Source organism: Elephas maximus, chromosome 6, assembly GCF_024166365.1.
Source record: "Elephas maximus indicus isolate mEleMax1 chromosome 6, mEleMax1 primary haplotype, whole genome shotgun sequence".
Taxonomy (NCBI): domain Eukaryota; kingdom Metazoa; phylum Chordata; class Mammalia; order Proboscidea; family Elephantidae; genus Elephas; species Elephas maximus.
Window position 1 is genome coordinate 75,384,981 of NC_064824.1, and position 24,332 is coordinate 75,409,312.

General features: G+C 40.0%; 1 protein-coding gene across 4 annotated transcripts in view; it reads right to left on the reverse strand.

Moving 5' to 3' along the window:
• Positions 1-4,165: 4,165 nt before the first annotated feature.
• Positions 4,166-24,332, reverse strand: part of NFE2L2 (NFE2 like bZIP transcription factor 2) — a 45,052-nt gene continuing 24,885 nt past the window's right edge. For 3 of the 4 annotated variants that reach the window (XM_049887520.1, XM_049887523.1, XM_049887522.1), the window contains exons 2-5: positions 12,455-12,721; positions 11,563-11,652; positions 10,706-10,897; positions 4,166-5,748 (exon numbers count right to left, since the gene is read on the reverse strand). In XM_049887520.1, the coding sequence (XP_049743477.1) occupies positions 4,519-5,748; positions 10,706-10,897; positions 11,563-11,652; positions 12,455-12,721 (1,779 nt within the window). In that variant the 3' untranslated portion in view covers positions 4,166-4,518. Of the gene's footprint in view, positions 5,749-10,705; positions 10,898-11,562; positions 11,653-12,454; positions 12,722-15,941; positions 21,848-24,332 lie in introns of those variants that run through there. The other variant, XM_049887521.1, reaches the window with a different exon arrangement.

Genomic DNA, 24,332 nt, shown 5'->3' on the forward strand with positions numbered 1-24,332 from the left:
CTCTTTAAAGTGTTAACAAAAATGTCACTATGACTAAGGTGCCTGACCCAAGCCATGGTATCTTTAAAAAAATATTGTTTTAGGTGAAAGTTTACATAGCAAGTTAGGTTCTTGTTTAACATTTTTTATGCAGCTTGTACTGTAGCATTGCTTACATTTTTCATGTATGTCAGCATTCTCATTCTGTCCCGTTTCCATTTATCTAGCTTCCTTGCCCTCCATGTTTAGGGTAAATGTTGACTGGTCTCATGGTTAATAGTGAATGGGTGATACATATTTTATAAGCTAATTATTTTAATGAAAGGTGACCGCTGGGAGTGGCCTCAATTCCAAGTTTAAACGGTATTTCTAGTTGTTGGTCCGGTAAGTCTGGCCATTTTTTGGAATTTGAGTCTTCTACTTTTTTTATCTGTCTTTTTATCTGTTGTGTCTCTGGTCAGATAATCATCTTTTATGCCCTCATTTAATAGGTAGAGGAAGAAGATGCAATTAGGTTTTAGTTGGTCTCTTCATTCTTCATACAGGGTTTTGCCTGTCAGTGAGAAATGTACATACAAGGTTTTAGTAGTTTGTGATCTTGAGCAAGTTACTTGGGTTCTTACATGCTATGTTCCCCTTTTGGCCATTTGGTGACACCAACACACCCCTTAGAATAGTGATTGTATATGCATAAAATGTGTAGTTATTAAGACATCAAAATGAAAAGTTTTGGTTTAGTAATGTGCTTTTAAACATTAAATGAGGCAGGACTGGGCAACTTTTTGTTCTACACAAGGTTGCTGTGAGTCAGCTGACAGCAACTAATGGTGGGTCTAACTTCAAAGTTGTGATGCATAAATGACAATTTTGAGATGATTTACAATGCTGATGATGGTTTAATGGTAGTCACAAGTACTGTGAATACTACTTGTTTGCTTATAATGCTGATTTTCAGTGAAAATAAAGATGTAACTTTCTCATCAAAATTCTAAGTTCTGCCCAGGTAGCAACTGTTTATACCCATTTCCTTTTTTGTAAAATGGAGATAATGCCAACCCTCAATTGGAGCTTAGCTTAGTGCCTGCCTGTCCTAGAGTCTCTAAAAATAGTATATTTGGTAATAAAGATGGGTCTTGGTATGCTGAAGCAAACCAAATATTTTAATGGGTATGTTATTTATGCCAATATCTTTTTTTGTTTTTTCCTTTTCGACAGATAGGATTGAAGTTTTATGGTCTTTAAATTTTTTTCCAGTTCTCAAGAATTTCAGTTCATCAACTGAAAAGTGAAACTGGCCTGATAAATACATTTGGAAAAGAGAATTACTGTTTCTTGTATTATGTTCCTGAGGCTTAATGGCAGGTACATTTGAACAGTGCCCCCGATTGCCTCAAAAGCATGGGCCTGAGAAGAAATCTATGTAAGAAAATGGGTTTTATGTAACGTGCAGTATCATGCAGTTAAGATTTCTGATACAACGCTTGACAGCTTCTCAACATAAAAGGCGTAAGGTACATATTTTGAAACTACAGAATCGAACAAGTTAGGCACAGCTCAGATAAGGTTTATATCAGTTGAATAGCTAAATTTATTCCAAAGGCTGATATAACAAGCTCTATTACCTGGAATATTTCAAACCCAGATCAAGAGAAATGAGCCTTTTTAGATTTGTAACAAATTTAAAGTTACATGATAGGTTAGTAGTTCAAAGAGTGTTGGTTCTATCGTCAGCTATCTTGTATGAACTGGGCAAAATCCTTTGGAATATGAGTAATTCTGCCCACAGGTGCAGGTGTCAGCTGTCAGGGCTTTGATCTGCCTGGCGATGCTCATTCCCTGTATGTACCAGCCAGTTCCAGGTGCTCCAGGTAGGGCTGCTGCTAAGGAATTCTTACCACCACCCCATGATTTTGCCTAAGGGTGAGATCTTAGAGATTTGTGATTTTTATGTCCTGAAGTTGGAAAAATGATGTTTTCTTCCCTTACCACTACCAGCATAGGAGGAAATTCTTCAACAGCATGAGGAAGGAAGAGGTCAGCAGCAAAATATTCAGGAAACAATCTTTATGTTTGAATCTCTGTACCCTTGAAGTTATTTCCAACCCTGGACTTCGTTGATTTGAGTCAAATTATTTTACTACGTTAATTTGACATTGGTTTTTATAGACACCAAAAAGCATCCTAATACAAGGCTAAAGGAATTTTGAGAAAATCCCCTCTGAGGCACAGTTAAGTAACGCATTAAACCCAACCTGGGACTTTTCATGAGTTACTTGCCTGTAGTACCTATTCTAAACATAACCTGCAGTTGAGTCTCAATTTCCGTGAGGTAAAAAGGGTGGGAAACCCTAAAACCTATGAACAAACAGTTGCTTAAGCAGTGAGTGGTTATTGTAATAGAATATGCAGGTTTTTGGCAAATTTTGAGGAGCTCTGATTTTGTAGGCTCTATATCAAACCCCTGGGTGGCTGCTAACCAACAGGGAGGTTTGGGTCCACTCAGGTGCCTTGGAAGAAGGGTCTGGTGATCTTCAAAATATGAGCCATTGGAAATAGAGCAGAGTTCTGTTCAGACTTATGTGGGGTTGACACGAATCAGAATCAACTCTGCAGCAACTGGTTTATTTAGATGTTTAATAATCTCTCAAACTGTGTCCAAAAGTAAACATCTTCCCTCCAGCTGGACTTTTTCTCACACTCCACATCCATTATGGCAAGAAATCCCTTCTACTTGGGGACATACAGAATTCGTGCTGTTTCACAATCTGTGCTACCACTGCGACACGAGCCACCATTTCGCGTGCGAATACGGCAGAGCCTTCCAGTTGGTCTCCCTGTTCACGTGTTTGTGTTTCTGTTGAGTATGCTCAACACAAACCAGAGGGAACTATCAAAAACCAGTTGTATGGTGTTATTTCTTACCACCTCTAATCGTTTTCCACTTACGAAGTCGTTATGAAGGAAACTCTATGGTGCACGTCTACTGTCACATGGGATCACTGAGTAGAAAATTGACTTGGAGGGCACCTAACAAGAATTAAGTCTTATAAGGATCTGTGCCGTGGCACCTGTGCCCCCCCCCGCCCCCGGCTCCATTTTTCCTTTTCTTCAGCTACATTATATCCTTGTTCTTTGTGAAACAGGCCTTAGAGCCTTTGCACTTGATGTGTCCTGTCTGCAATGCTCTTAGCTAACAGAGTGGCTTATTCTCCCACACCTCCAAATGTTGCCACCTCAATAAGGATTTTCCTATTTACAACCCTAATTTAAACTGCACTACTTTTCACTGGCTTTCCCAATCCTCGTTTTTCTTAAAACATACTAGAAAACCAAAAGCCAAACCCGGTGCTGTCGATTTGATTCCGACTCACAGCGACCCTGTAGGACAGAGTAGAACTGCCCCATACGGTTTCCAAGGAGTGCCTGGCAGATTCGAACTGCCGACCCTCTCGTTAGCAGCTGTAGCACTTAACCACTACACCACCAGGGTTCCCAAACATACTGTAGTATGTTGTCTCCCCTGACTGGAGTGTTTAAGTTCCAGGAAGGCAGGTATTTCTGTCAGGGCTTTGAACTGGTTCGTTCCCAAGTGATGCTAGTGTTGCTGGTTAGGGACCAATTCTTGAGAAACACTAGTAGAGCAGTGGTTCTTAAATTTATTATACATAAGAATCACTTGGGGATCTTGTTAAAATGTAGATTCTGGTTCAGTGTATCTGGTGGAAAAGCAAAGTCTCAGCAGGGGTTTGAACTGGAACAAACCAGTGTGAAGCCCTGATTTCTGTTAGGACGGCTGTACTTTGAACAATGCCTGGCACATAGTACGCAGGCATCTATTGCTGTGAATAAATGAATGTTTTCACATCAAAGTATAACATTTTCTTCTTGAGATATGCCTGCTGTACCTATGTATCACTGGTGCTGTAAGTTTAGTATAAAATGCTTTTTATATTTTCAAATAAAACTAAGGAAAATGCAAAACAAATGTGTTAAATGTATTATTTGATGTCTTGTGGAGCACAGTGTGTGGATTAAACTCAATTACAATGAATCATGAAGAACTAACAGTCATAATATTCCTTTATTAGTACCAGCTTTTTAATTTTTTTTGCCAGAGTTAAACAATTTAATATAAAAAATGCCATTTTTTGTTCATAATGTATTTGTAAAAAAAAAAGATAGTGGTTAGTTTTGCAACAATTTGCTTTTAGCCAGATGTCATATCATATAAATCTGTGAATGTATTGAATAAGAACAGTATAAATAAGAAGTTTTCTAGTATTTACACTTACACAGAAACTAGCCCAAATGGTGTTCTAAGAAATTAAGTTTGCAGTTAAAGTGAAACTACTGATTCAACATACTGGTAACTTTCATTTTAATGTTTTTTAAAGTTTTATATTATTTCCTATACTAGTTTTGCTTATAATCTTGCATAGAATTACATATTTCTGCATTTCCCGTCACAGTAGTTTTTAGTATAACAGTTTAAAAAAAAAAAAACCCCACTAACTCAGAAAAGGTCAAATCCTGCCAAATCTAGTTTTTCTTAACATCTGGCTTCTTACTTTTGGGAACAAGGAATACGTTGCCGTCTCTAGTTTGCTGCAGGGAGTATTCACTAGGAGAATAAGGTTTTCCATTTTCATCACGTAGCATGCTGAATACCTCAAGATACAAGGTGCTGAGTTGTTTTTTCAGTAAGTGGAGGCTTTTGTCATTTTCTCCTTTTTCTTTGAGCAATTTTTCTTTTTCATCTTTTAAATGATCCAAATCTTGCTCTAGTTCTACTATATTTTCCAGTTTTCTTTTTCTGCAATTCTGAGCAGCCACTTTATTTTTACCCCTCCTACGTATATCTCGAATTAGTGCAAGTTGAGCTTCATTGAATTGCTCCTTGGACATCATTTCACTGAAATCATCCACAGGGAGGTTAATGATTTTTTCCACAGGGAATGGAATATGGAGAGCTTTTGCCCTTATTTCATCTCTTGTGAGATGAGCCTCCAAGCGGTTTGAATGTTTGTCTTTTGTGAATGGGGTTTTTCGATGACCAGGACTTACAGGCAATTCTTTCTTTGGGGTGTTTCCACACTGGGCATCATGCACTGAAGCACTGTGCCCCGGAGACGGTGACAGGGGTTGGACTGTATCTCCAGAAGACTGTTCAGGCTGTGTTTTAGAACCATTCTGTTTGACACTTTCAGGGGCACTCTCTCTCTCTTCCATTTCAGAATCACTGAAGCCAAGCGGTGTATCTCCATAGATGGAAGATTCTACTGAGTGTTCTGGTGATGCCATGCTGGGACTTGTGTTCAATGAAATGCCAGAGTCAGAATCATTGAATTCTGCTGTGCTTTCAGGGTGGTTTTGGTTGAAAGCTTTACAAAGTGATAGATCAGAAACATCAATGGGCCCGTTTAGAAGTTCGGAGAGTGACTGGCTTAAAGTAGCAGAAGAGGGCGTGCTGTTGCTGATACTGGGCTCTGCTACAAAAGCAGAATAAAATTCATCACCAAAATCAGGGTTTATTGTGGCATCTGAATTTAATGAGTTCACTGTCAACTGGTTGGGGTCGTCTGTGGGTAGGATGCTGCCAAAGAAATCCTCAAAAGCATTGAGAAAATGTGGACTGCAGTCACCCACTTCTTTTTCCAGTGACGGGATCGACGAGTAGAAATGATAATTGTCGTCAATTTCTGTCAGTTTAGTGTCTGGACTTGCAACAGTGCTAGTCTCAACTAGCTTTTCATTTTGAATATTAAGACACTGCATGGAAAAAAAGTTTAGACTATATAAACTATATAAAGGTTAAGTATTTTGAAACTAACAAAAACCAACCCCATTGCCGTCACGTCAATTCCAACTCATAGCGACCCTACAGGACAAAGTAGAACAGCCCCGTGGGGTTTCCACCGAGTGCCTGGTGGATTGGAATAACTAACCTTTTGGTTAGCAGCCGAGCTCTTAATCACTATGCCACCAGGGTTCCATAAACCATTTAATAGTAAAAAAAAAAAAAAAAAAAAATTTTTTTTTTTTTAATCATACCTGATTGTAAGCTTAGGTAAACTCTCTTTCCCTACCCCTTTTCTCTCCAAGCAGTTCTCTTCTGTAATTTTATGCCTAAATATATGTATTCTCCCCATGTGTCTGTCCATTTGTCCTACTGTGGGGGCTTGTGTGTTGCTGTGATGCTGGAAGCTACGCCACCGGTATTCAGATACCAGCAGGGTCACCCATGGAGGACAGGTTTCAGCTGAGTTTCCAGACTAAGACAGACTAGGAAGAAGGACCTGGCAGTCTACTTCTGAAAAGCATTAACCAGTGAAAACCTTATGAATAGCAGCAGAACATTGTCTGATATAGTGCTGGAAGATGAGCCCCCCAGGTTGGAAGGCACTCAAAAGACGACTGGGGAAGAGGGGCCTCCTAAAAGTACAGTCGACCTTAATGACATGGATGAAGTCAAGCTTTGAGGACTTTCATTTGCTGATGTGGCGTGACTCAAAATGAGGTGACACAGATGCTAACATTCATTAATAATCAGAACCTGGATTGTACGAAGTATGAATCTAGGAAAATTGGAAATCCTCAAAAATGAAATGGAACGCATAAAGAACGATATTCTAGGTATTAGTGAGCTGAAATGGACTGGTATTGGCCATTCTGAATCAGACAATCATATAGTCTGCTATGCCGGGAATGACAATTTGAATGGTGTTGCATTCACCGTCAAACATTTCAGCATCTATCCTGAAGTACTACACTGTCAGTGATAGGATAATATCCATACACCTAAAAGGAAGACCAATTCATATGACCATTATTCAAATTTATGCACCGACCACTAGGACCAAAGATGAAGAAACTGAAGGTTTTTATCAGCTGCTGCAGTCTGAAATTGATAGAACATGCAATCAGCATGCACTGATAATTACTGGTGACTGGAATTCAAAAGCTGGAAGCAAAGAAGGATTGGTAGTTGGAAAATATGGCCTTGGTGACAGAAACAATGCCGGAGATCAAATGATAGAATTTTGTAAGACCAGCGGCTTCAATGCAAATACCTTTTTTCACCAACATAAACGGTGACTATACATATGGACCTCACTACATGGAACACACAGGAATTAAATCGACTGCATCTGTGGAAACAGACGATGCAAAAGCTCAATATCATTCAGAACAAGGCCGGGGCCGACTGTGGAACAGACCGTCAATTGCTCATGTGCAAGTTCAAGCTGAAACTGAAGAAAAGCAGAGCAAGTCCACAAGAGCCAAAATATGACCTTAAGTATATCCTACCTGAATTTAGAGACCGTCTTAAGAATAGATTTGATGTGTTGAACACTAATGACCAAAGACCAGATGAGCTGTGGAATGACATCAAGGACATCATATGTGAAGAAAGTAAGAAGTCATTGAAAAGACAGGAAGGATCAAGATGGATGTCAGAAAAGAATCTGAAACTTGCTCACAAATGTCAAGCAGCTAATGTAAAAGGAAGAAATGATGAAGTAAAAGAGTTGAACAGAAGATTTCAAAGGGTGGCTTGAGAAGACAAAGTATTTAAATGACATGTGCAAAGAGCTGGAGATAGAAAAAAGGGAAGAACACGCTCGGTGTTTCTCAAGCTGAAAGAATTGAAGAAAAAATTCAAGCCTCAAGTTGCAATAGCGAAGGATTCTACGGGGAAAATACTAAACGACACAGGAAGCATCAAAAGAAGATGGAAGGAATACATAGGGTCATTATACCAAAAAGAATTAGTCGCTGTTTAGCCATTTCAAGAGGTAGCATATGATCAGGAACCGATGGTACTGAAGGAAGAAGTCCAAGCTGCTCTGAAGGCATTGGCGAAAAACAAGGCTCCAGGAATTGATGGAATATCGATTGAGATGTTTCAACAAATGGATGCAGTGCTGGAACTGCTCACTCATCTATGCCAAGAAATATGGAAGACAGCTTCCTGGCCAACCGACTGGAAGAGATCCATGTTTATGCCTATTCCCAAGAAAGGTGATCAAACTGAATGCAGAAATAATCAAACAATATCATTAATGTCACACGCAAGCAAAATATTGTTGAAGATCATTCAAAAGCAGCTGCAGCAGTATATCAACAGAGAACTGCCAGAAATTCAGGCTGGATTCAGAAGAGGACGTGGAACCAGGGATATCATTGCTGATGTCAGATGGATCCTGGCTAAAAGCAGAGAATACCAGAAGGATGTTTACCGGTGTTTTACTGACTATGCCAAGGCGTTTAACTGTATGGATCATGACAAACGATGGATAACGTTGCAAAGAATGGGGATTCCAGAACACTTAATTGTGCTTGTGAGGAATCTTTACGTAGATCAAGAGGCAGTCATTTGGACAGAACAAGGGGATACTGATTGTTTCTTTTTTTTTTTTTTCCCCAAAACAACACAAATTTATTAATTTTACAATTCTGGAGGTCCAAGATTCAAAATGGGTGTTGTGGGCTAAAATCAAAGTGTCAGCGGAGCTGCATTCCTTCTGGAGGTTCTAGAGAGATCCATTTTCTTGCCTTTTCCAGCTTCTGGAAGCTACCTGCAGTCTTTGGCATGTGGTCTCTCCCTCTATTTTCTAAATACAGTTCTCCAACATCTGCTTCTGTCATCCTATTTTCTGACCCTCACCCTCCTGCCTTCCTCTTACAAGGATCCTTGTGATTCCATTGGGCCCACTGGAAAATCCAAGATAAGCTTCCCATCTCACCATCTGTCATGGATTGAATTATGTCCCCCCAAAAATGTGTGTATCAATTTGCCTGGGTCATGGTTCCCAGTATTGTATGACTGTCCTCCATTTTGTGATTGTAATTTTATGTTAAAGAGGATTAGAGTGGGATTGTAACACCCTTACTAAGGTCACATCCCTGATCTAGTATAAAGGGAGGTTCCCTGGAGTGTGGCCTGTACCACCTTTTTTTTTTTCAAATAATTTTTATTGAGCTTTAAGTGAATGTTTACAAATCAAGTCAGTCTGTCACATATAAGCTTATATACACCTTACTCCATACTCCCACTTACTCTCCCCCTAATGAGTCAGCCCTTCCAGTCTCTCCTTTCGTGACAGTTTTGCCAGTTTCTAACCCTCTCTACCCTCCTATCTCCCCTCCAGACAGGAGATGCCAACATAGTCTCAAGTGTCCACCTGATACAAGTAGCTCACTCTTCATCAGCATCTCTCTCCTACCCATTATCCAGTCCCTTCCATGTCTGATGAGTTGTCTTCGGGAATGGTTCCTGTCCTGGGCCAACAGAAGGTTTGGGGACCATGACCACCGGGATTCCTCTAGTCTCAGTCAGACCATTAAGTCTGGTCTTCTTATGAGAATTTGGGGTCTGCATCCCACTGATCTCCTGCTCCCTCAGGGGTTCTCTGTTGTGCTCCCTGTCAGGGCAGTCATTGGTTGTGGCTGGGCACCATCTAGTTTTTCTGGTCTCAGGATGATGTAAGTCTCTGGTTCATGTGGCCCTTTCTGTCTCTTGGGCTCACAGTTACTGTGTGACCTTGGTGTACTGATCAGTTTAAAGTCAGGAAAGGTGTGCGTCAGGGTTGTATCCTTTCACCATACCTATTCAATCTGTATGCTGAGCAAATAATCCGAGAAGCTGGACTACATGAAGAGGAACGGGGCATCAGGATTGGAGGAAGACTCATTAACAACCTGCGTTACGCAGATGACACAACCTTGCTTGCTGAAAGTGAAGAGGACTTGAAGCACTTACCAATGAAGATCAAAGACCACAGCCTTTAGTATGGATTACAGCTCAACATAAAGAAAACAAAAATCCTCACAACTGGACCAGTAAGCAACATCATGATAAACAGAGAAAAGACTGAAGTTGTCAAGGATTTCATTTTTCTTGGATCCACAATTAACACCCATGGAAGCCGCAGTCAAGCAATCAAAAGACGTGCTGCACTGGGCAAATCCGCTGCAAAGGACCTCTTTACAGTGTTGAAAAGCAAAGATGTCACCCTGAAGACTAAGGTGTGCCTGACCCAAGCCATGGTATTTTCAATCGCATTGTATGCATGTGAAAGCTGGACAATGAATAAGACCGAAGAAGAACGGATGCATTTGAATTGTGGTGTTGGTGAAGAATATACTATGGACTGTCAAAAGAACGAACAAATCTGTCTTGGAAGAAGTACAACCAGAATGCTCCTTAGAAGCAAGGATGGTAAGACTGCGTCTTACATACTTTGGACATGTTGCCAGGAGGGATCAGTCCCTGGAGAAGGACGTCATGCTTGGTAAAGTAGAGGGTCGGCGGAAAAGAGGAAGACCCTGAACAAGGTGGACCGACACAGCGGCTGCAACAATGGGCTCAAGCATAACAAAGATTGTAAGGATGGCGCAGGACCAGGCAGTGTTTCGTTCTGTTGTACACAGGGTTGCTATGAGTTGGAACTGACTTGACGGCACCTAACAACAACAAGTATATGTATTATTTTCAGAGTTCCTAGATCAGACTTCAGGTGTACAATCTGATCTATCCTCAACATCCAGCCCATTTAACCAACAAAAGTTCACATTAAGACAGCTCTCATAGCTAATTAAAAAATATCCTCCAATCCTTCCTCTAAGTAGGATGCGTATAAATGATAAATGATGTGAATGACTAATTTAAAGGCACTGAATATAAAACAGAAACAGAGTCTAAGATATACTAAATCTTAGTTACCTGTAATTCTGGAATGGATAATAGCTCCTCCCAAACTTGATCAACGTCCTGCAGCATATCGTTTATATGGGCAACAGCTGCCTGAGGGTCATGAATTTGAGGTGACTGAGTCTGACTAGGAGCAACGAAGACTGGGCTCTCAATGTTGCTGGGAATATCGGGAACAAGTGATTGAAATGTAGCCAAAGTAACCTAAAATTGACAAATGAGGTATTTATCTACCTGAGTCTGCTACCAACAGACAGTGAGCTCTAAGGCACCATCACAATACCTTTAACTGGAATCAGCTTCAATTCACTAGTTCTCTATTAATTAACTACTAATGACCCCTATTTCTATAAAATGAAACAACTCTTTTTTTACCCAACTGACTCCAAATTTACTCCTTAATTTACTTACCTAATTACTTGTTTGATCCTATGCATTTAATGTAAACTTCAAAATGGGTAAGAACAATCTTTTAGGATTTAACATATATCCCTCCATATAATATCTAGTACAACGCTTCAAACACAATAGGTTTATTGAAATTGTTAACAAGTTCTGGTTTATTACCCATCTTGCTCTTTACTCACCAAAAACTTATTTTCAGGTACCTGAAACAAATGAGTTACTTGTATCCATGGTTATATTGATCCATGTTTCTGGCTATGCAGTAGTAAAGGTTTTTGGTTTTGTACGGTGTGGGGGGTCCTTTTTTTTTTTTTCTTAATTGTAAAGTTTCCTTGACAAAATTTCTTCCTAAAATAAGGTTTTTTTTTTTTCTCATTCTTTTAAATGGAGAGACATTAACAGGGCCTATATAGGGCATATGAGATTTAGCTGTAAAGTTTTGCTGTTAACCAAACGTTTCATACCTCATTGTCATCTACAAACGGGAATGTCTCTGCCGAAAGCTGCATGCAGTCATCAAAGTACAAAGCATTTGGTTTGGGAATGTGAGCAACCTGGATAAGAAGGAAAGACATAAAGAAAAAAAGAATGTTAAATGTATTATTGCCAAGCTAAAGGTTCGTGGTTGACGCTCATGAAATGCTTACAGTGTAGTTAATCAAATATATTTCTGATTTCAGAAATCAGTCTGATGTCGTACAGCACAGAATCAAACCAGACTACCTGAGTTCAAATCCTAGCTCCCTCAATTTCTCGAGTGATCTGGCATGTTATTTAAACTGTTTGAGCTTCAACTGCTCATCTACACATAAGATGAGGAACACAGTACCTAATTCATATAGTTATTAAATCAGTTGATAAATGTCAAGTGCCTGCAGCATTGTGCCATAAGTAAACCCTATCACTAGTTCTGCTACTGCCACTCACTACTACTGTAGTTGCTGCTTGATCTTTACATGATGTTGCTATAGCTTACAAAACTCTTACGTAATTTGTGGTGCAGTAGCTACAGTGATCAACTGTTAACTGAAAGGTCGGCGGTTTGAAACCACCAGTGGTTCCACAGAAGAAAGACATGGCAGTCTCCTTCCATAGAGATTTATAGCTTTGGAAAGTCTATGGGGTTGCTACGAGTTGGAAATGACTCAAGGTCAGTGGGTTTTAATTCACATAATAACTGTGAGGTAAGGAAGCCCGGGTACTGAACTGATAAGGAGGCTGAGGTTGGGAAGTTGACAAGGTCACGACACAGTAAGAGGCAAAGCTGTAACTCAAATCCAGAAGTTTTAACTCCTAAATCAATATTCTTTCCTTAAACCCTGTCATATACCTTTCCAAGAACTGAGTACTCTGTACCTGGGAGTAGTTGGCAGATTCACTGGTTTCTGACTGGATGTGTTGGGCTGGCTGAACTGGGAGGAATTCACCTGTCTCTTCATCTAGTTGTAGCTGAGCGAAAAAGGCTTCCTCTTGCTCCTTTTGGAGTTGTTCTTGTCTTTCCTTTTCAAGTTTTTTCTGTTTTTCCAGCTCATACTCCTTGCGCCGCTGACTGAAGTCAAATACTTCACGACTTACCCCAAGATCTATATCTTGCCTCCAAAGTATGTCAATCAACTCCATGTCCTATGTTAAAAACACAAAAAAGGAGAGCAAGAGAGACCATGGTTAAGATGGTTTTTGAGTGGCAGATATCACATAAATTAATTCATACTATGCCATTGTTGACGGGGGAGGGGATTACAAACCAAATCTGAATGGGAACACCGATCCAATGTTCAAGAAAGAAGCAATTAATTCCACTCAATGAATCTATTCATTAAAGAAACAAAAACAAAACAACCTAAAACATACAGCCATCCAACTAATCACTTACTACTTGGATTAATGATTGGATGATGGCAGAGGTCACTAAAGGGCAAAGTAACAAAGGTTACGCATTGAAAGAAACCCAACGCTTGTTTAATGGAATATAAAAATTGGAGCGAGCACTACAAGTCACTTGTTTATTGTGAGAAATGGGGGTCTTGAAAACAGACTTTTTTCCAAACTTAGCAAGTTTCTAGTTTACAACAGGGAAAACCCCTAAGTAAATTGTCAATCTGGCCATTATGAAATATCACCGTTCTTTTAGTTTTTCCTACATTGGACTGATTAGCTCCTCCCATCATTAATTCCTACTCTGGTCTCTCAGTGGATCACTTATTAGAACAATTTCCTCTCAACTTGAGTTTTAGCTCCTGAGGCACAGGCAAATTGGTAATGAGAAATTCTAGCTAGCAGTAATCTTGTAACACGTGACACGAGTGGCTGCGTACTAGAAGAGTTGGGGAAGGGGCTCTACCCCCAACATTAGTGCCCACCAGGTTCATTCCTGAGAAGTCATAAATGATCCTCTTTAAAAAAACAAGGGGGGGGGGTGGGGAAGGATTGAAGGTATTAACATTTTAAGATATGGGAGAATCTTATGGTCTTATAATGGAAATCTTACAATCTCAACACTGGACCAAGGCCATATATATTTATATTTAGATCTCTGTGAATATCTATATGGAATCTTAGTGGTGCAAACTGTTAAGTGCTCAGCTGCTAACAGGTTGACAGTTTGCACCCACCGAGTAGCTCCATGGGGGAAAGACCTGGATATTGGCTGCTGGCTTCCATGAAATTACAGCCAAGAAAATCCCAAGGTATAGTTCTACTCTGTCACATGGGATTGCGTGAGTTGAAACTGACTCTATTACACCTAACACTATTATTTTGATTTAATAAAAGACATGAGAGTTTTGGCCTATGTGACGAGGGTTGATACCACATCCAGACCTTCCTAAACAAAAATGTGTCAAAAGCAATTTTCCTGATTTGTAACTTCAATTTTTGGAAAAGTCTAAACAGACGTAGGAAATTTAAATCAAATTCCTAATTATCTAGTGCTGCTGCTATAGAAATACCACAGGTGAGTGGCTTCACCAAAAAGATTTTTTTTTTTTCCTCACAGTTTAGGAAGCTAAAAGTCCAAATTCAGGGTAGTAGCTCTAGGGGAAGTCTTTCTCTCCCTGTCAGCTCTGACAGAAGGTCCTTGTCTCTTTTCAGCTTCTGTTTCTGGGCTCCTCAGCAATTTTCATGTGGCGTGGCATCTGTCTTCCCCATCTGTGCTTGCTTTTTTCTGTGCCTAATCTGCTCTTTTATATCTCAAAAGTGACTGGCTTAAAACATACCCTACACTGGTATGACATCATTAACATAACACAGAAAACCCTATTTCCAAATGGTATTTCATCCACAGGTTTACAACACATATTTTGGGGGACACAATTCAATCTGTAACAGTTTTCACTTAACAAATCACCTACACTGAAAATAGTAAGATGAAATGGAGACTCTGGGAAGATCAAGATGTAGGGAGAATGGCAGTTGGAACTTGACGGCCAATAGAGACAGTGGGCACAAATTAAAAACTTTGTCTTTTGGTTCTGCTGTGGCTTACAGTGCTAGACCGCCCAGTATTTGTACAGTTCTACTACTTTCAGCCTCCCAAGGGTAAAAATAACACGGTTGTTGCTTCAGTGAGCAACTGAACTATTTTTACCCAACAAAGTAGTAGAAGGCAACCCAGCCTGGAAGGAGTACAGCTAGTTAGATGGCAAAGGCCGCCTCTAACCTTGACTAAAGGCTGGTGTTGGAGTCTCAAATGCTGTGAACCCTTGCTCATGGGGTTCCTATTCATTATCGTAGCCTTGAAGAGTATAATACATAGCGTAAAGCACACAGGCAGGTACAGTAAAAACAGCACCTGTGGCTCTTACGTAACTGTTTTTAAGCCAACACCTATTAAGGGCTTCCTCTCTGCCAGGCACTGTTCTATGTATACAAACTGATCCTCAAAACAACGATATAAAGTTAAAATATCCCTATTTCAAAGATAAGGGTATTTCTTTTCAGTGAATTTAGATACAGTAGAGTGTCTTTTCTAGACTTTTCATCAAACTGGAGCTATCTGACCAAGGAATTGAAGAGGTGCTTAATGCGGTCACATTTACTAAATGCCAGCACTAAAAATTAAAGGGATACAGGGTCACACAATCTTAATCAAATTCTAGTTTCTCTCTTCAAGCTACCAGTTGCTATCGAGTCTACTTCGACTAGCGGCAACCTCACGCGTGCCAGAGTAGAGCTGTGTGTATAGGGTTTTCGGTGGCTGATTTTTCAGAAGTAGATCAAGGTGCCTCTAGGTAGATTCGAACCTCCAACATTTCAGTTACAGCAAATGGTTAACATAAAATAGGCAGTACCTATTCCAACCCCTTTTAAGAACTGGTGTGGAAAGTACAGAAGATCAGTAAGAGAAACCCAAGTGTCTCTGCACCCTGATGCCACCCTGACACCCACTGCCCCCCTCACTTTCTGCTGACTGCCTGGGGCTGAGGCTTCTTCCTTGTTAAGATACGAGATCCTGGCTTAAAAAAAAATATCTAGCTGTCTTTTTCATATAAGAATTGAAAGAGCACTGAAGCAATTTACGGTGGAACAACTGCTCACAAATCTGACTGTTGCCAAGTAGCCTTAGAACCCACAGTCCTCACGGATGGGAAGAAATTCTCTAGTGGAATTCAGTTTAAAATAATCCAATACAGTGGCATCAACAGTTGATATAATTCTTGTTCTTCCTTCCCATCAGATGATCATGTCTAAGAGGTTTAGACGGTGTATTTATAAATTTAGTATAATTATTCCATCTTACTACTATCATACAGATGTTGGTAGTGAAGTGAGATGTGTGAAAGAGATCCCTATAAATGTCAAGAATGTACATATTGTTATGCATGTTGATGGCAATGGGCCTTACCATTGCTATGCTTGAGACTAAATTCCAGGCCAATGGGTAAGAATGCAGTTGTGGGCCTAACCGTAGTGGGAGCTAACGTTGGGACTACCTAGATAGGCAGAAAAAATGAACCAGTTAACTTTTTTCCAAAGTCATGTACACCTTCATTAAAACAAGGGAGCTGCTAAGTTCTTTGTCACAGTACGTTTGAAACTTACTAGCCATGTGCAATATACAATGTAAATAAAAATGAAAGGATTTGGGTTTAAGATTGACTCTAAAATTATTTATAAAGCAACCTTAAGAAGGAGCAAATTAGAAGACGTAATTTCTGTGAATGATGCGGCAGTGGCTGTGGTGGTGATGGCAGTGGGGACTCCCACATACTTTTACATACACTTTCACGTATGTTTACATACACACATACACCCACCATTCAATTGCCACTGAATTCCTATTATGACTACCCTTCAATGCACGGTTACAAACAAACTCAATTTGTTGTTGTTAAATTTCTCATAACATGATCAGAAAAGAACACCTTGATGAATTCTTACCAACAAATAGGAAAAATAAAATAGGAAGCATGGTCTAGGTTCAGCTCCTGAGCATTCCAGTCTCATTATCTGATGTGAAACAAGAAGTGGCTCCTACTGCCCTAGCTTACTGTCTCCACCAGGAAGGCCAACAAAGGGTGTCTTAAGTGACAACATCTAATCGTTCTTAATGTACACTGGGCAGCATTCAATGTGATCATACTGGCACCAAACCAGGTTTGTTAAGTGTCCTAGGTGTCTACTTTTGTATCTTTTTGTTTATGTAATATTTATTCTTGTTATGAGAGGTCTCTAAAAGAAACCTTGTTGTTGTTTTGTTGTTAGGTGCCGCCGAGTCGGTTCCGACTCATAGCGACCCTATGAACAACAGAACGAAACACTGCCTGGTTCTGCGCCATCCTTACAATCGTTGTTATGCTTGAGCTCACTGTTGCAGCCACTGTGTCAATCCACCTCATTGAGGGTCTTCCTCTTTTCCACTGACCCTGTACTCTGCCAAGCATGGTGTCCTTCTCCAGGGACTGATTCCTCCTGACAACATGTCCAAAGTATGTAACATGCAGTCTCGCCATCCTTGCTTCTAAGGAGCATTCTGGTTGTACTTCTTCCAAGACAGATTTGTTCGTTCTTTTGGCAGTCCACGGTATATTCAATATTCTTCTCCAACACAACAATTCAAAGGCGTCAATTCTTCTTCAGTCTTCTTATTCATTGTCCAGCTTTCACATGCATATGATGCGATTGAAAATACCATGACTTGGGTCAGGCACACCTTAGTCTTCAAGGTGACATCTTTGTTCTTCAGCACTTTAAAGAGATCCTTTGCAGCAGACTTACCCAATGCAATGCATCTTTTGATTTCTTGACTGCTGCTTCCATGGCTGTTGATTGTGGATCCAAGTAAAATGAAATCCTTGACAACGTCAATCTTTTCTCCGTTTATCATGATGTTGCTCGTTGGTCCAGTTGTGAGGATTTTTGTTTTATGTTGAGGTGCAATCCATACTGAAGGCTGTAGTCTTTGATCTTCATCAGTAAGTGCTTCAAGTCCTCTTCACTTTCAGCAAGCAAGGTTGTGTCATCTGCGTAACGCAGGTTGTTAATGAGTCTTCCTCCAATCCTGATGCCTGGTTCTTCTTCATATAGTCCAGCTTCTCATATTATCTGCTCAGCATACAGATTGAATAGGTATGGTGAAAGAATAGAACCCTGACGCACACCTTTCCTGACTTTAAACCAATCAGTATCCCCTTGTTCTGTCCGAACAACTGCCTCTTGATCTATGTAAAGGTTCCTCATGAGCACAATTAAGTGTAAGAAAGCTTACACTTTAAAAAAAAAAAAAAGGCTTGAATTTTAAGCAACTTTTTGGAATTTCTAAAAACTAATGTTCTAGCCAAATTTAGGATGCAGCAACAATGGGTTTCCTGCCATGGCCTCAATACGTCATATTCTGTGTTACTCAGATTTTCACGTAAGTTTCAGAAGAAGGAAACCTGCAGAGATTTGATACTGTATGAAACATTCAAAGCTTCGTGTTAAAATGAGAACTGTGACAGTATGTCAACCCAAGCTTCGCTGTTGGGGGGGCCCCACAGGCTCAGTTACTGTGTTCTGTGTTGACCTAACAGGCAGGCAGGGAGCATTTCCTGCAAGGAGCTGTGTGAGCACATGACTTATTCCACAAATGACCCGTCTCTCTGCCAAGCTGAGGCATCATCATCTAAGAGGAAATAATAGTCTGGGTGGAGTCCAAAACAAACAAGAGCAGGGAAGGGAAGGGCCTAAGGAAGAACTAAAACTGCTTTTCTGCACATAAATGCAGGGCATCGAGGAAGTACAGCTGCCTAATCTCCCGCAAGTCCCCCAAGAGGAAGGCTGCAATGCAAAATGTCAGATAAGTAGGGCTTGGGAAGGGAGACGAAAGCAGAGGGATGGTTTGTAAGGTGTTCCTTAAGACTAGGGACAAAGCTTCTTGAAGGCAATGCAGGCACCGGCTCTGTGCCTTCACGTGCCATACGGAGCAAATGCCAAATGCCACTTAGTGTCTGGGTTTTTTGTTGTCGTTGTCCTTTAGTGATTCCTGAATGTGTTCCAAATTATACTGCTAGCTTGGCTTAGACGAAAGAAGACAGCTTAATAAGAAACATAAATGTTGAACAATTCGTGTTAAATCACCATCTGGCCCAATGGAAATATTCATGTTTAAAATGTATATATCATCATTTGCCATCTGGGTAATCTGTTACACATTTTATGGGAAATTTGAAGTTGGACTGTTAGCTCTACCACTTTAAAACAAACATCTTGGCACCAGGATAAACAAAGAAGAAAAGCCTTGAACACAGAATCCATATTAAAGAAGTCTTTTGCAAGCCAATTTTAGTCCTCTGAACAGATCAGCACTTACCATGTTCAGATGAGCCAAAAACTCAGGAAAAGATACAGCAACGATAACACAATCCCTCTTCTAAATTAAAGCTATTCAGTAAACTGAGGCTTTGGAAAAGCAATTGAAATGAAAAATAAAATGGTTTCTTTTACACAATCCGATGTGTAAATGAGACCTGTAACTCCCTTCCTCAAACCATTCTCTATTTTGCCCCAACAATGATGCAAAGGTGGTGGGAGGCTTCCTCCTAAAAATAACATGTCACCAACAAACTCTCTAAGTAAAACTGCACAGATTACTAACTGTGTAAACAAGATGAAAACTGTTACTGGCTTCCAATTTTACAGTAACACAGGTAAGACAGTATCTCAAGTTTTTCCTTCTTAAAATCAGTTATTTCCATTAAGAAAACGATACATCTTATAGTTTATTCCCCTGGGAATCTCTCCATCCAAATACTGGTCAATAGAATTCAGAGTCTGGTAATGTTTTTCTTTTACACATTTTATTCTTATATTACGCCCAGGTAATTATATTATTTACCTAAAAGCTAAATTTAGTTTAATTTTTTTCCCCCATAGAAGCTGCCCAAATATTTTTGAACAAAACCGGATAGAACATGAGTCAGATCCTACCATCTGGATGAGTATAAACCAAATTAAGAACTGCAGGAGGCTATAAAACCAATTGAGGGTGTGTTTGAATTTTGAAGAATTGATAAAACAACAAAACATCCCCTCCTTGATTCACAGAGCTCTACTCCTTTGCAGTCACAATCCTTACTAAATTGTGCTTGCTTCAGCAGTACGTACGCAATCCTTACTAAATAACCAAAGTAAGATAACTCCAAGCAAGTTTGTTGTTAAAATAAATCCCACTAATGATGACTGTATTTCACAAATATTCTTCTACCTATTTACTTCTTTATGGCTTCTTTCCTACTTCTCCATACAAAAAGATAAATCCACCACAATGCCAACTGTTTTCCAACAACTCTAGAGAAGGGAGACAAGTCATTTTCTACAGTTTTCCCACATTTAAGTACTTTGGTTCTGAAGGACCAACTTGATAGCTCTTGACTATATTGCTACAGTAATTGTGAAGTTGTTATTGCTACCTGCTGACAAGAGGCCTCTAAATCATGGCAACCTTACGTACAACCGAACAAAACGTCGCCAGGTTCTGTGTCATCCTCACAACTGCCAGCATGTTAGAGTCCATCGCTGTAGCTAACGTGTTAGTCCATCTCACCAAGGGTCTCCCACACCCCTCACTGCCCCTCTACTTCGTAAAACATGATATCCTCCTCTAGTGACTAATCTCCCCTGATGACACATCCCAAGTAAGCAAATTGGACAATAATTGTGAAGTAGGTGATAAAAATTTTAAATCACAGAATATTGGAGATGAAAGGGCCCTTACACTCATCTAGGCCAAGTCTAAATGTTGCCAGGTTTATTTCCGTGTAACTACAGCTCCATTTTTAAAAATAACTGGCCTAGTAGAGATTCCTAATAGGTAGTAAAGAAGAAAAAAAAAAAATTGTTGCCATTGAGTCGATTCTGACTCAGAGCTACCCTACAGAACTGCCCCAGAGAGTTTCCAAGGCTGTAATCTTAACGGAAGCAAACTGCAGACAGCCATGTCTTTCACAGGGCGGCTGGTAGGTTGGAATCCTCTTGACCTTTTGGTTAGTTGAGCACTTAACTACTGTACCACCAGGGCTCCATAGGTAGTAACTGTTATACTAATCCAAATTTTCTTTCTGGCGAAATTTTACAAAGGATTACCTCCTCCATCTTGAAGAACTAACACTTTTTAATAACATAAAATTTCTTAACCATACACCAACAAGAGAGAAATTGTTCAAAAAGTTAAAACCCCAAATCACAAATTGGCTATTCCCTGGGTAGCAGTACCATCCTTCTACCCTTTTTATCTTTCAACTAGAAAGTGGTTCAGTTTCCTCACAGTCTGGCATCTACAGACATTTTCATGAGCTGCTTCCTGTTCACAAACAAGTTTCTCAGCAATGACTCAATCTAAGAAATGTGATCCAGCCAGTTTACTGGAACTCTCGTCCATTATGCTGGTCTGTAAACTATGAAGCATGATGCAAAGATAAAGCAAAACTGGAAAGCAAAGCAAGCAGTGAGTTGGATTTTTTTTTTTAAGAGGCACATATGTAGCTTGGCTTGAAATTAGAAGGACAGTTAATCTCCAAAACAGTAGGTGACTCCACCTGCTATGAAAAGTATATTGCTCTGTCTTTTCCATGAGGTTTTATAGCTAGGATTCAATAGGATGGTTTTTTTTTTTTTTTTTTTTTTGATTGTATTTGAGCAGAGTGCTACTGTCAGGCCTCAGAGGACATACTCAAGGGTTATGATTACTTTGCCAAGACAAAATGCCTTGGTTTATAAGCACACGTTAGGACACATTTTTCTAATCTCTTCCCCGTTTTTGAACAAGCCATGTGGGTATTCAGTTCCAGATGCTGTCCTCCAAACATGAAAGGAACTTTTTGCCTCTATAAGTAGGTCCTTCCACTACTGTTAGAATGATCCCACAGGGCACCCTCCACAAAGGAGGGGGATTGCTCCAATATACTCCAACCCCAGGGGTTCTGTACAGCCACTTCTGCCACTAAACTCCCTGAGTGGTCCTTGGTCCTTTACTCGCTCTAGGCTTTGGGTCCTGCAGTTGTCAAAGAGATGATACAGTTCATTCTTCAGGGCCCTTTCCATTTTTAATCACCTTAGGGTTTCTGTGAGTCAGCAGAAGGGTTTTGTATGATTAGCTAAAAAAGAAAAAAAACATCAGGACGGTTATCCAGGATTGGGGGCTGAGTAAGTACAATATGCTGTTTGTTAGGCTAGTGTGCCCATGGTGGTGGTGATGAATTTTAAGTATATTTATATATTATGCATATATACTTATGTTATTTAATATACATGTTTATATATTATTATACATATACATATATACAAAGAGAGGGAGAGAGATTGTCCAAAACATTTAGCTTTTTTTTAAAATGCAGATTCTATTAACATGTATTCCAAGGTGTGTTTAAAAGAGTTACTAATGTCTAAAATTTTGTTTTACTGGAATGGTGATAGTTATAAAGCTGCTGGTCAAGACCAAAAAGATTAGTGTACCTAGTGCCCTACAAGGATCATTAGTCCACTTATCCATCTAATATAGCCATCTCTCAGAAGCCAGGAACCGTACTAGGGGCTGGGGACACAAAGGTAAATAAGGGACCATCTCTGATCTCAGTTCTCAGACAGCGTGATGAGGAGCATGTAGGAGCTAAGGCAGCATGGGGGAAGTATCACTAAATCTGCACAGAAAGACCTCACAGAGGAGGTGACATCTGTCATAGATTGTCCAAATACCCTACCTAATAAACAAGGGCCAAACCTGGTTTCCAAAGGTCTCGCCCAATTGCATACTTGAAAGCAAGGAGGCTGTGGAGGCATAAAGAACACAAACAAACTATATCTCCACTCATTTTATGCATTCTTGGTCTCCCTTTATTTATCTCTTTGGAGATTTTCAATCAAAATTTTATATGTTTATTTTTTTTAATTTTAGTTTGTTGATGTTGTTTGGAACATATGCAGCTAGACATACACCAATTCAATAGTTTCTACATGTACAATCCAGTGACACTGATTATATACTTCAAGTTGTGTACTCACTCACCCTCCTTTTCTGAGTTGTTCCTCTCCCATTAACATAAACTCATTGTCCCCTAAGATTCATATCTAATCTTCCAAGTTGCTGTTGTTAATTTGATCCCATATAGATAGCTCTTAAAAGAGCATAATGCTCAAGGCAGACATTTTTTACTAGTTAAGTTAAACTACTGTTCGGTTTTTAAGAAGATTTTCAGGGGATATTTCTGGTTTAAGGTTTAAAGGTTACCTCTTTTTTTTTTCAGGGCAACAGTTTCAGGGGTTTATCCACCCTCCACGGCTCCAGAAAGTTTGGAGTCCATGAGAATTTGAAATTCTGTTCTGCATTTTCCCCTTCAGATCAGGATTCTTCTACAGAATCTTTGATCAAACTTGTTCAGTAAGGTAGCCGGGCACCATCCAGTTTTTCTGGACTCATGGCAAAAGTGATAAGTTGTTCATGGAAGCAATTAGCCACACACTCCATTTCCTCCTCCTATTCCTTTGTTCTCCCGTCTCGATGATGGCAATGTTTTCATACCCGACACAGAGGTTCAGATTTTCCATCTCATACACAGAGACTTCTTCCTCGCATTTGGACTGTTCGGTCAGTATGACTCATCTTAATCGAGATGGGAATTACTGCTAATACCACACTGTCACGGAAATGCTACAATGGGAAGGGACCCTAGGGATCACTGAGACAGACCATTTCGTTTTTTCAATAGGGAAACTGAAGTCTAGAGGATGAAATGATTTGCCCAGGGTCAAAGGTCAAAAGCATCTCTTGCCCTAGCCTGCCAGCTACACAGGCATCTAACAGCTTCTATTAACACCCAGCATTTGCAAAGCACTTTATGGTTTACAGGACTGTTCATGGGTGGTACTCGAGGCTCACTGTAGCAGTGCAAGGGAAGTCGACCAGATATAGTTTTCTTCATCTACAGATGGGCAAATTTAGGCTTTGGGGATCTAGCGTAACTGCCCCAAATTTCACGCTCGGCAAGCAGCAGAGCTAGGACTATAACCCAAAACTTCCCATTCCAAGCCTGGGAGGCTCTTCCCAACACACAACGGTAACACTCCTTGATGCTCACACAAAAACAGGGCAAGCTCTGCAAATGGCTTTAGCCCCTGTGCCCTCTCCCAGAGATGAAGGGCTTGGAAGTCTATTGTCTACCTATAAACACTAAGATCGCTGACCTTGACCACTGACAGGCAAATCTTAGGATTTAATCTTCCCATAAAATCGATATTTACCCATTTTATACATCTTATTTGGGTTTTCTTACAATGGTCTGACTAGACTATGAACTACTTCAGGGCATAACAATGTCTTTTCTGAACAGACAACACAGTCACAGTACAAAATTTTAATGCTGCAGAAGTAATCTCCCAGTTACCCTTCCCCAAGGCAACAACTAGAATCAGATTTTTTGTGTCTTCTTAGAAAGATACTCTATTAAACACACACACACACACAGAGACTAATAATCAGTGTTCCACATTTTGCTTCTTTCCCTCCATTTAATCTGTGTTACGGATAGTTCCACATCAGGGCATAGAGTCGCCCTATTATTTTTAACGGCTGAACATCATTTCACTACAAGGATATTGTTGTTGTTAGTTGCCACTGAGTCAGTTCTGACTCACAGCAACCCCATGTGTGCGGAGTAGAGCTGCTCCATAAGGTTTTCAAGGCTGTGACCTTTCAGAAGCAGATCGCCAGGCTTATCTCCCGAGGCCTCTGGGTGGATTCGAACCAGCAACTTTTCGGTTAGTA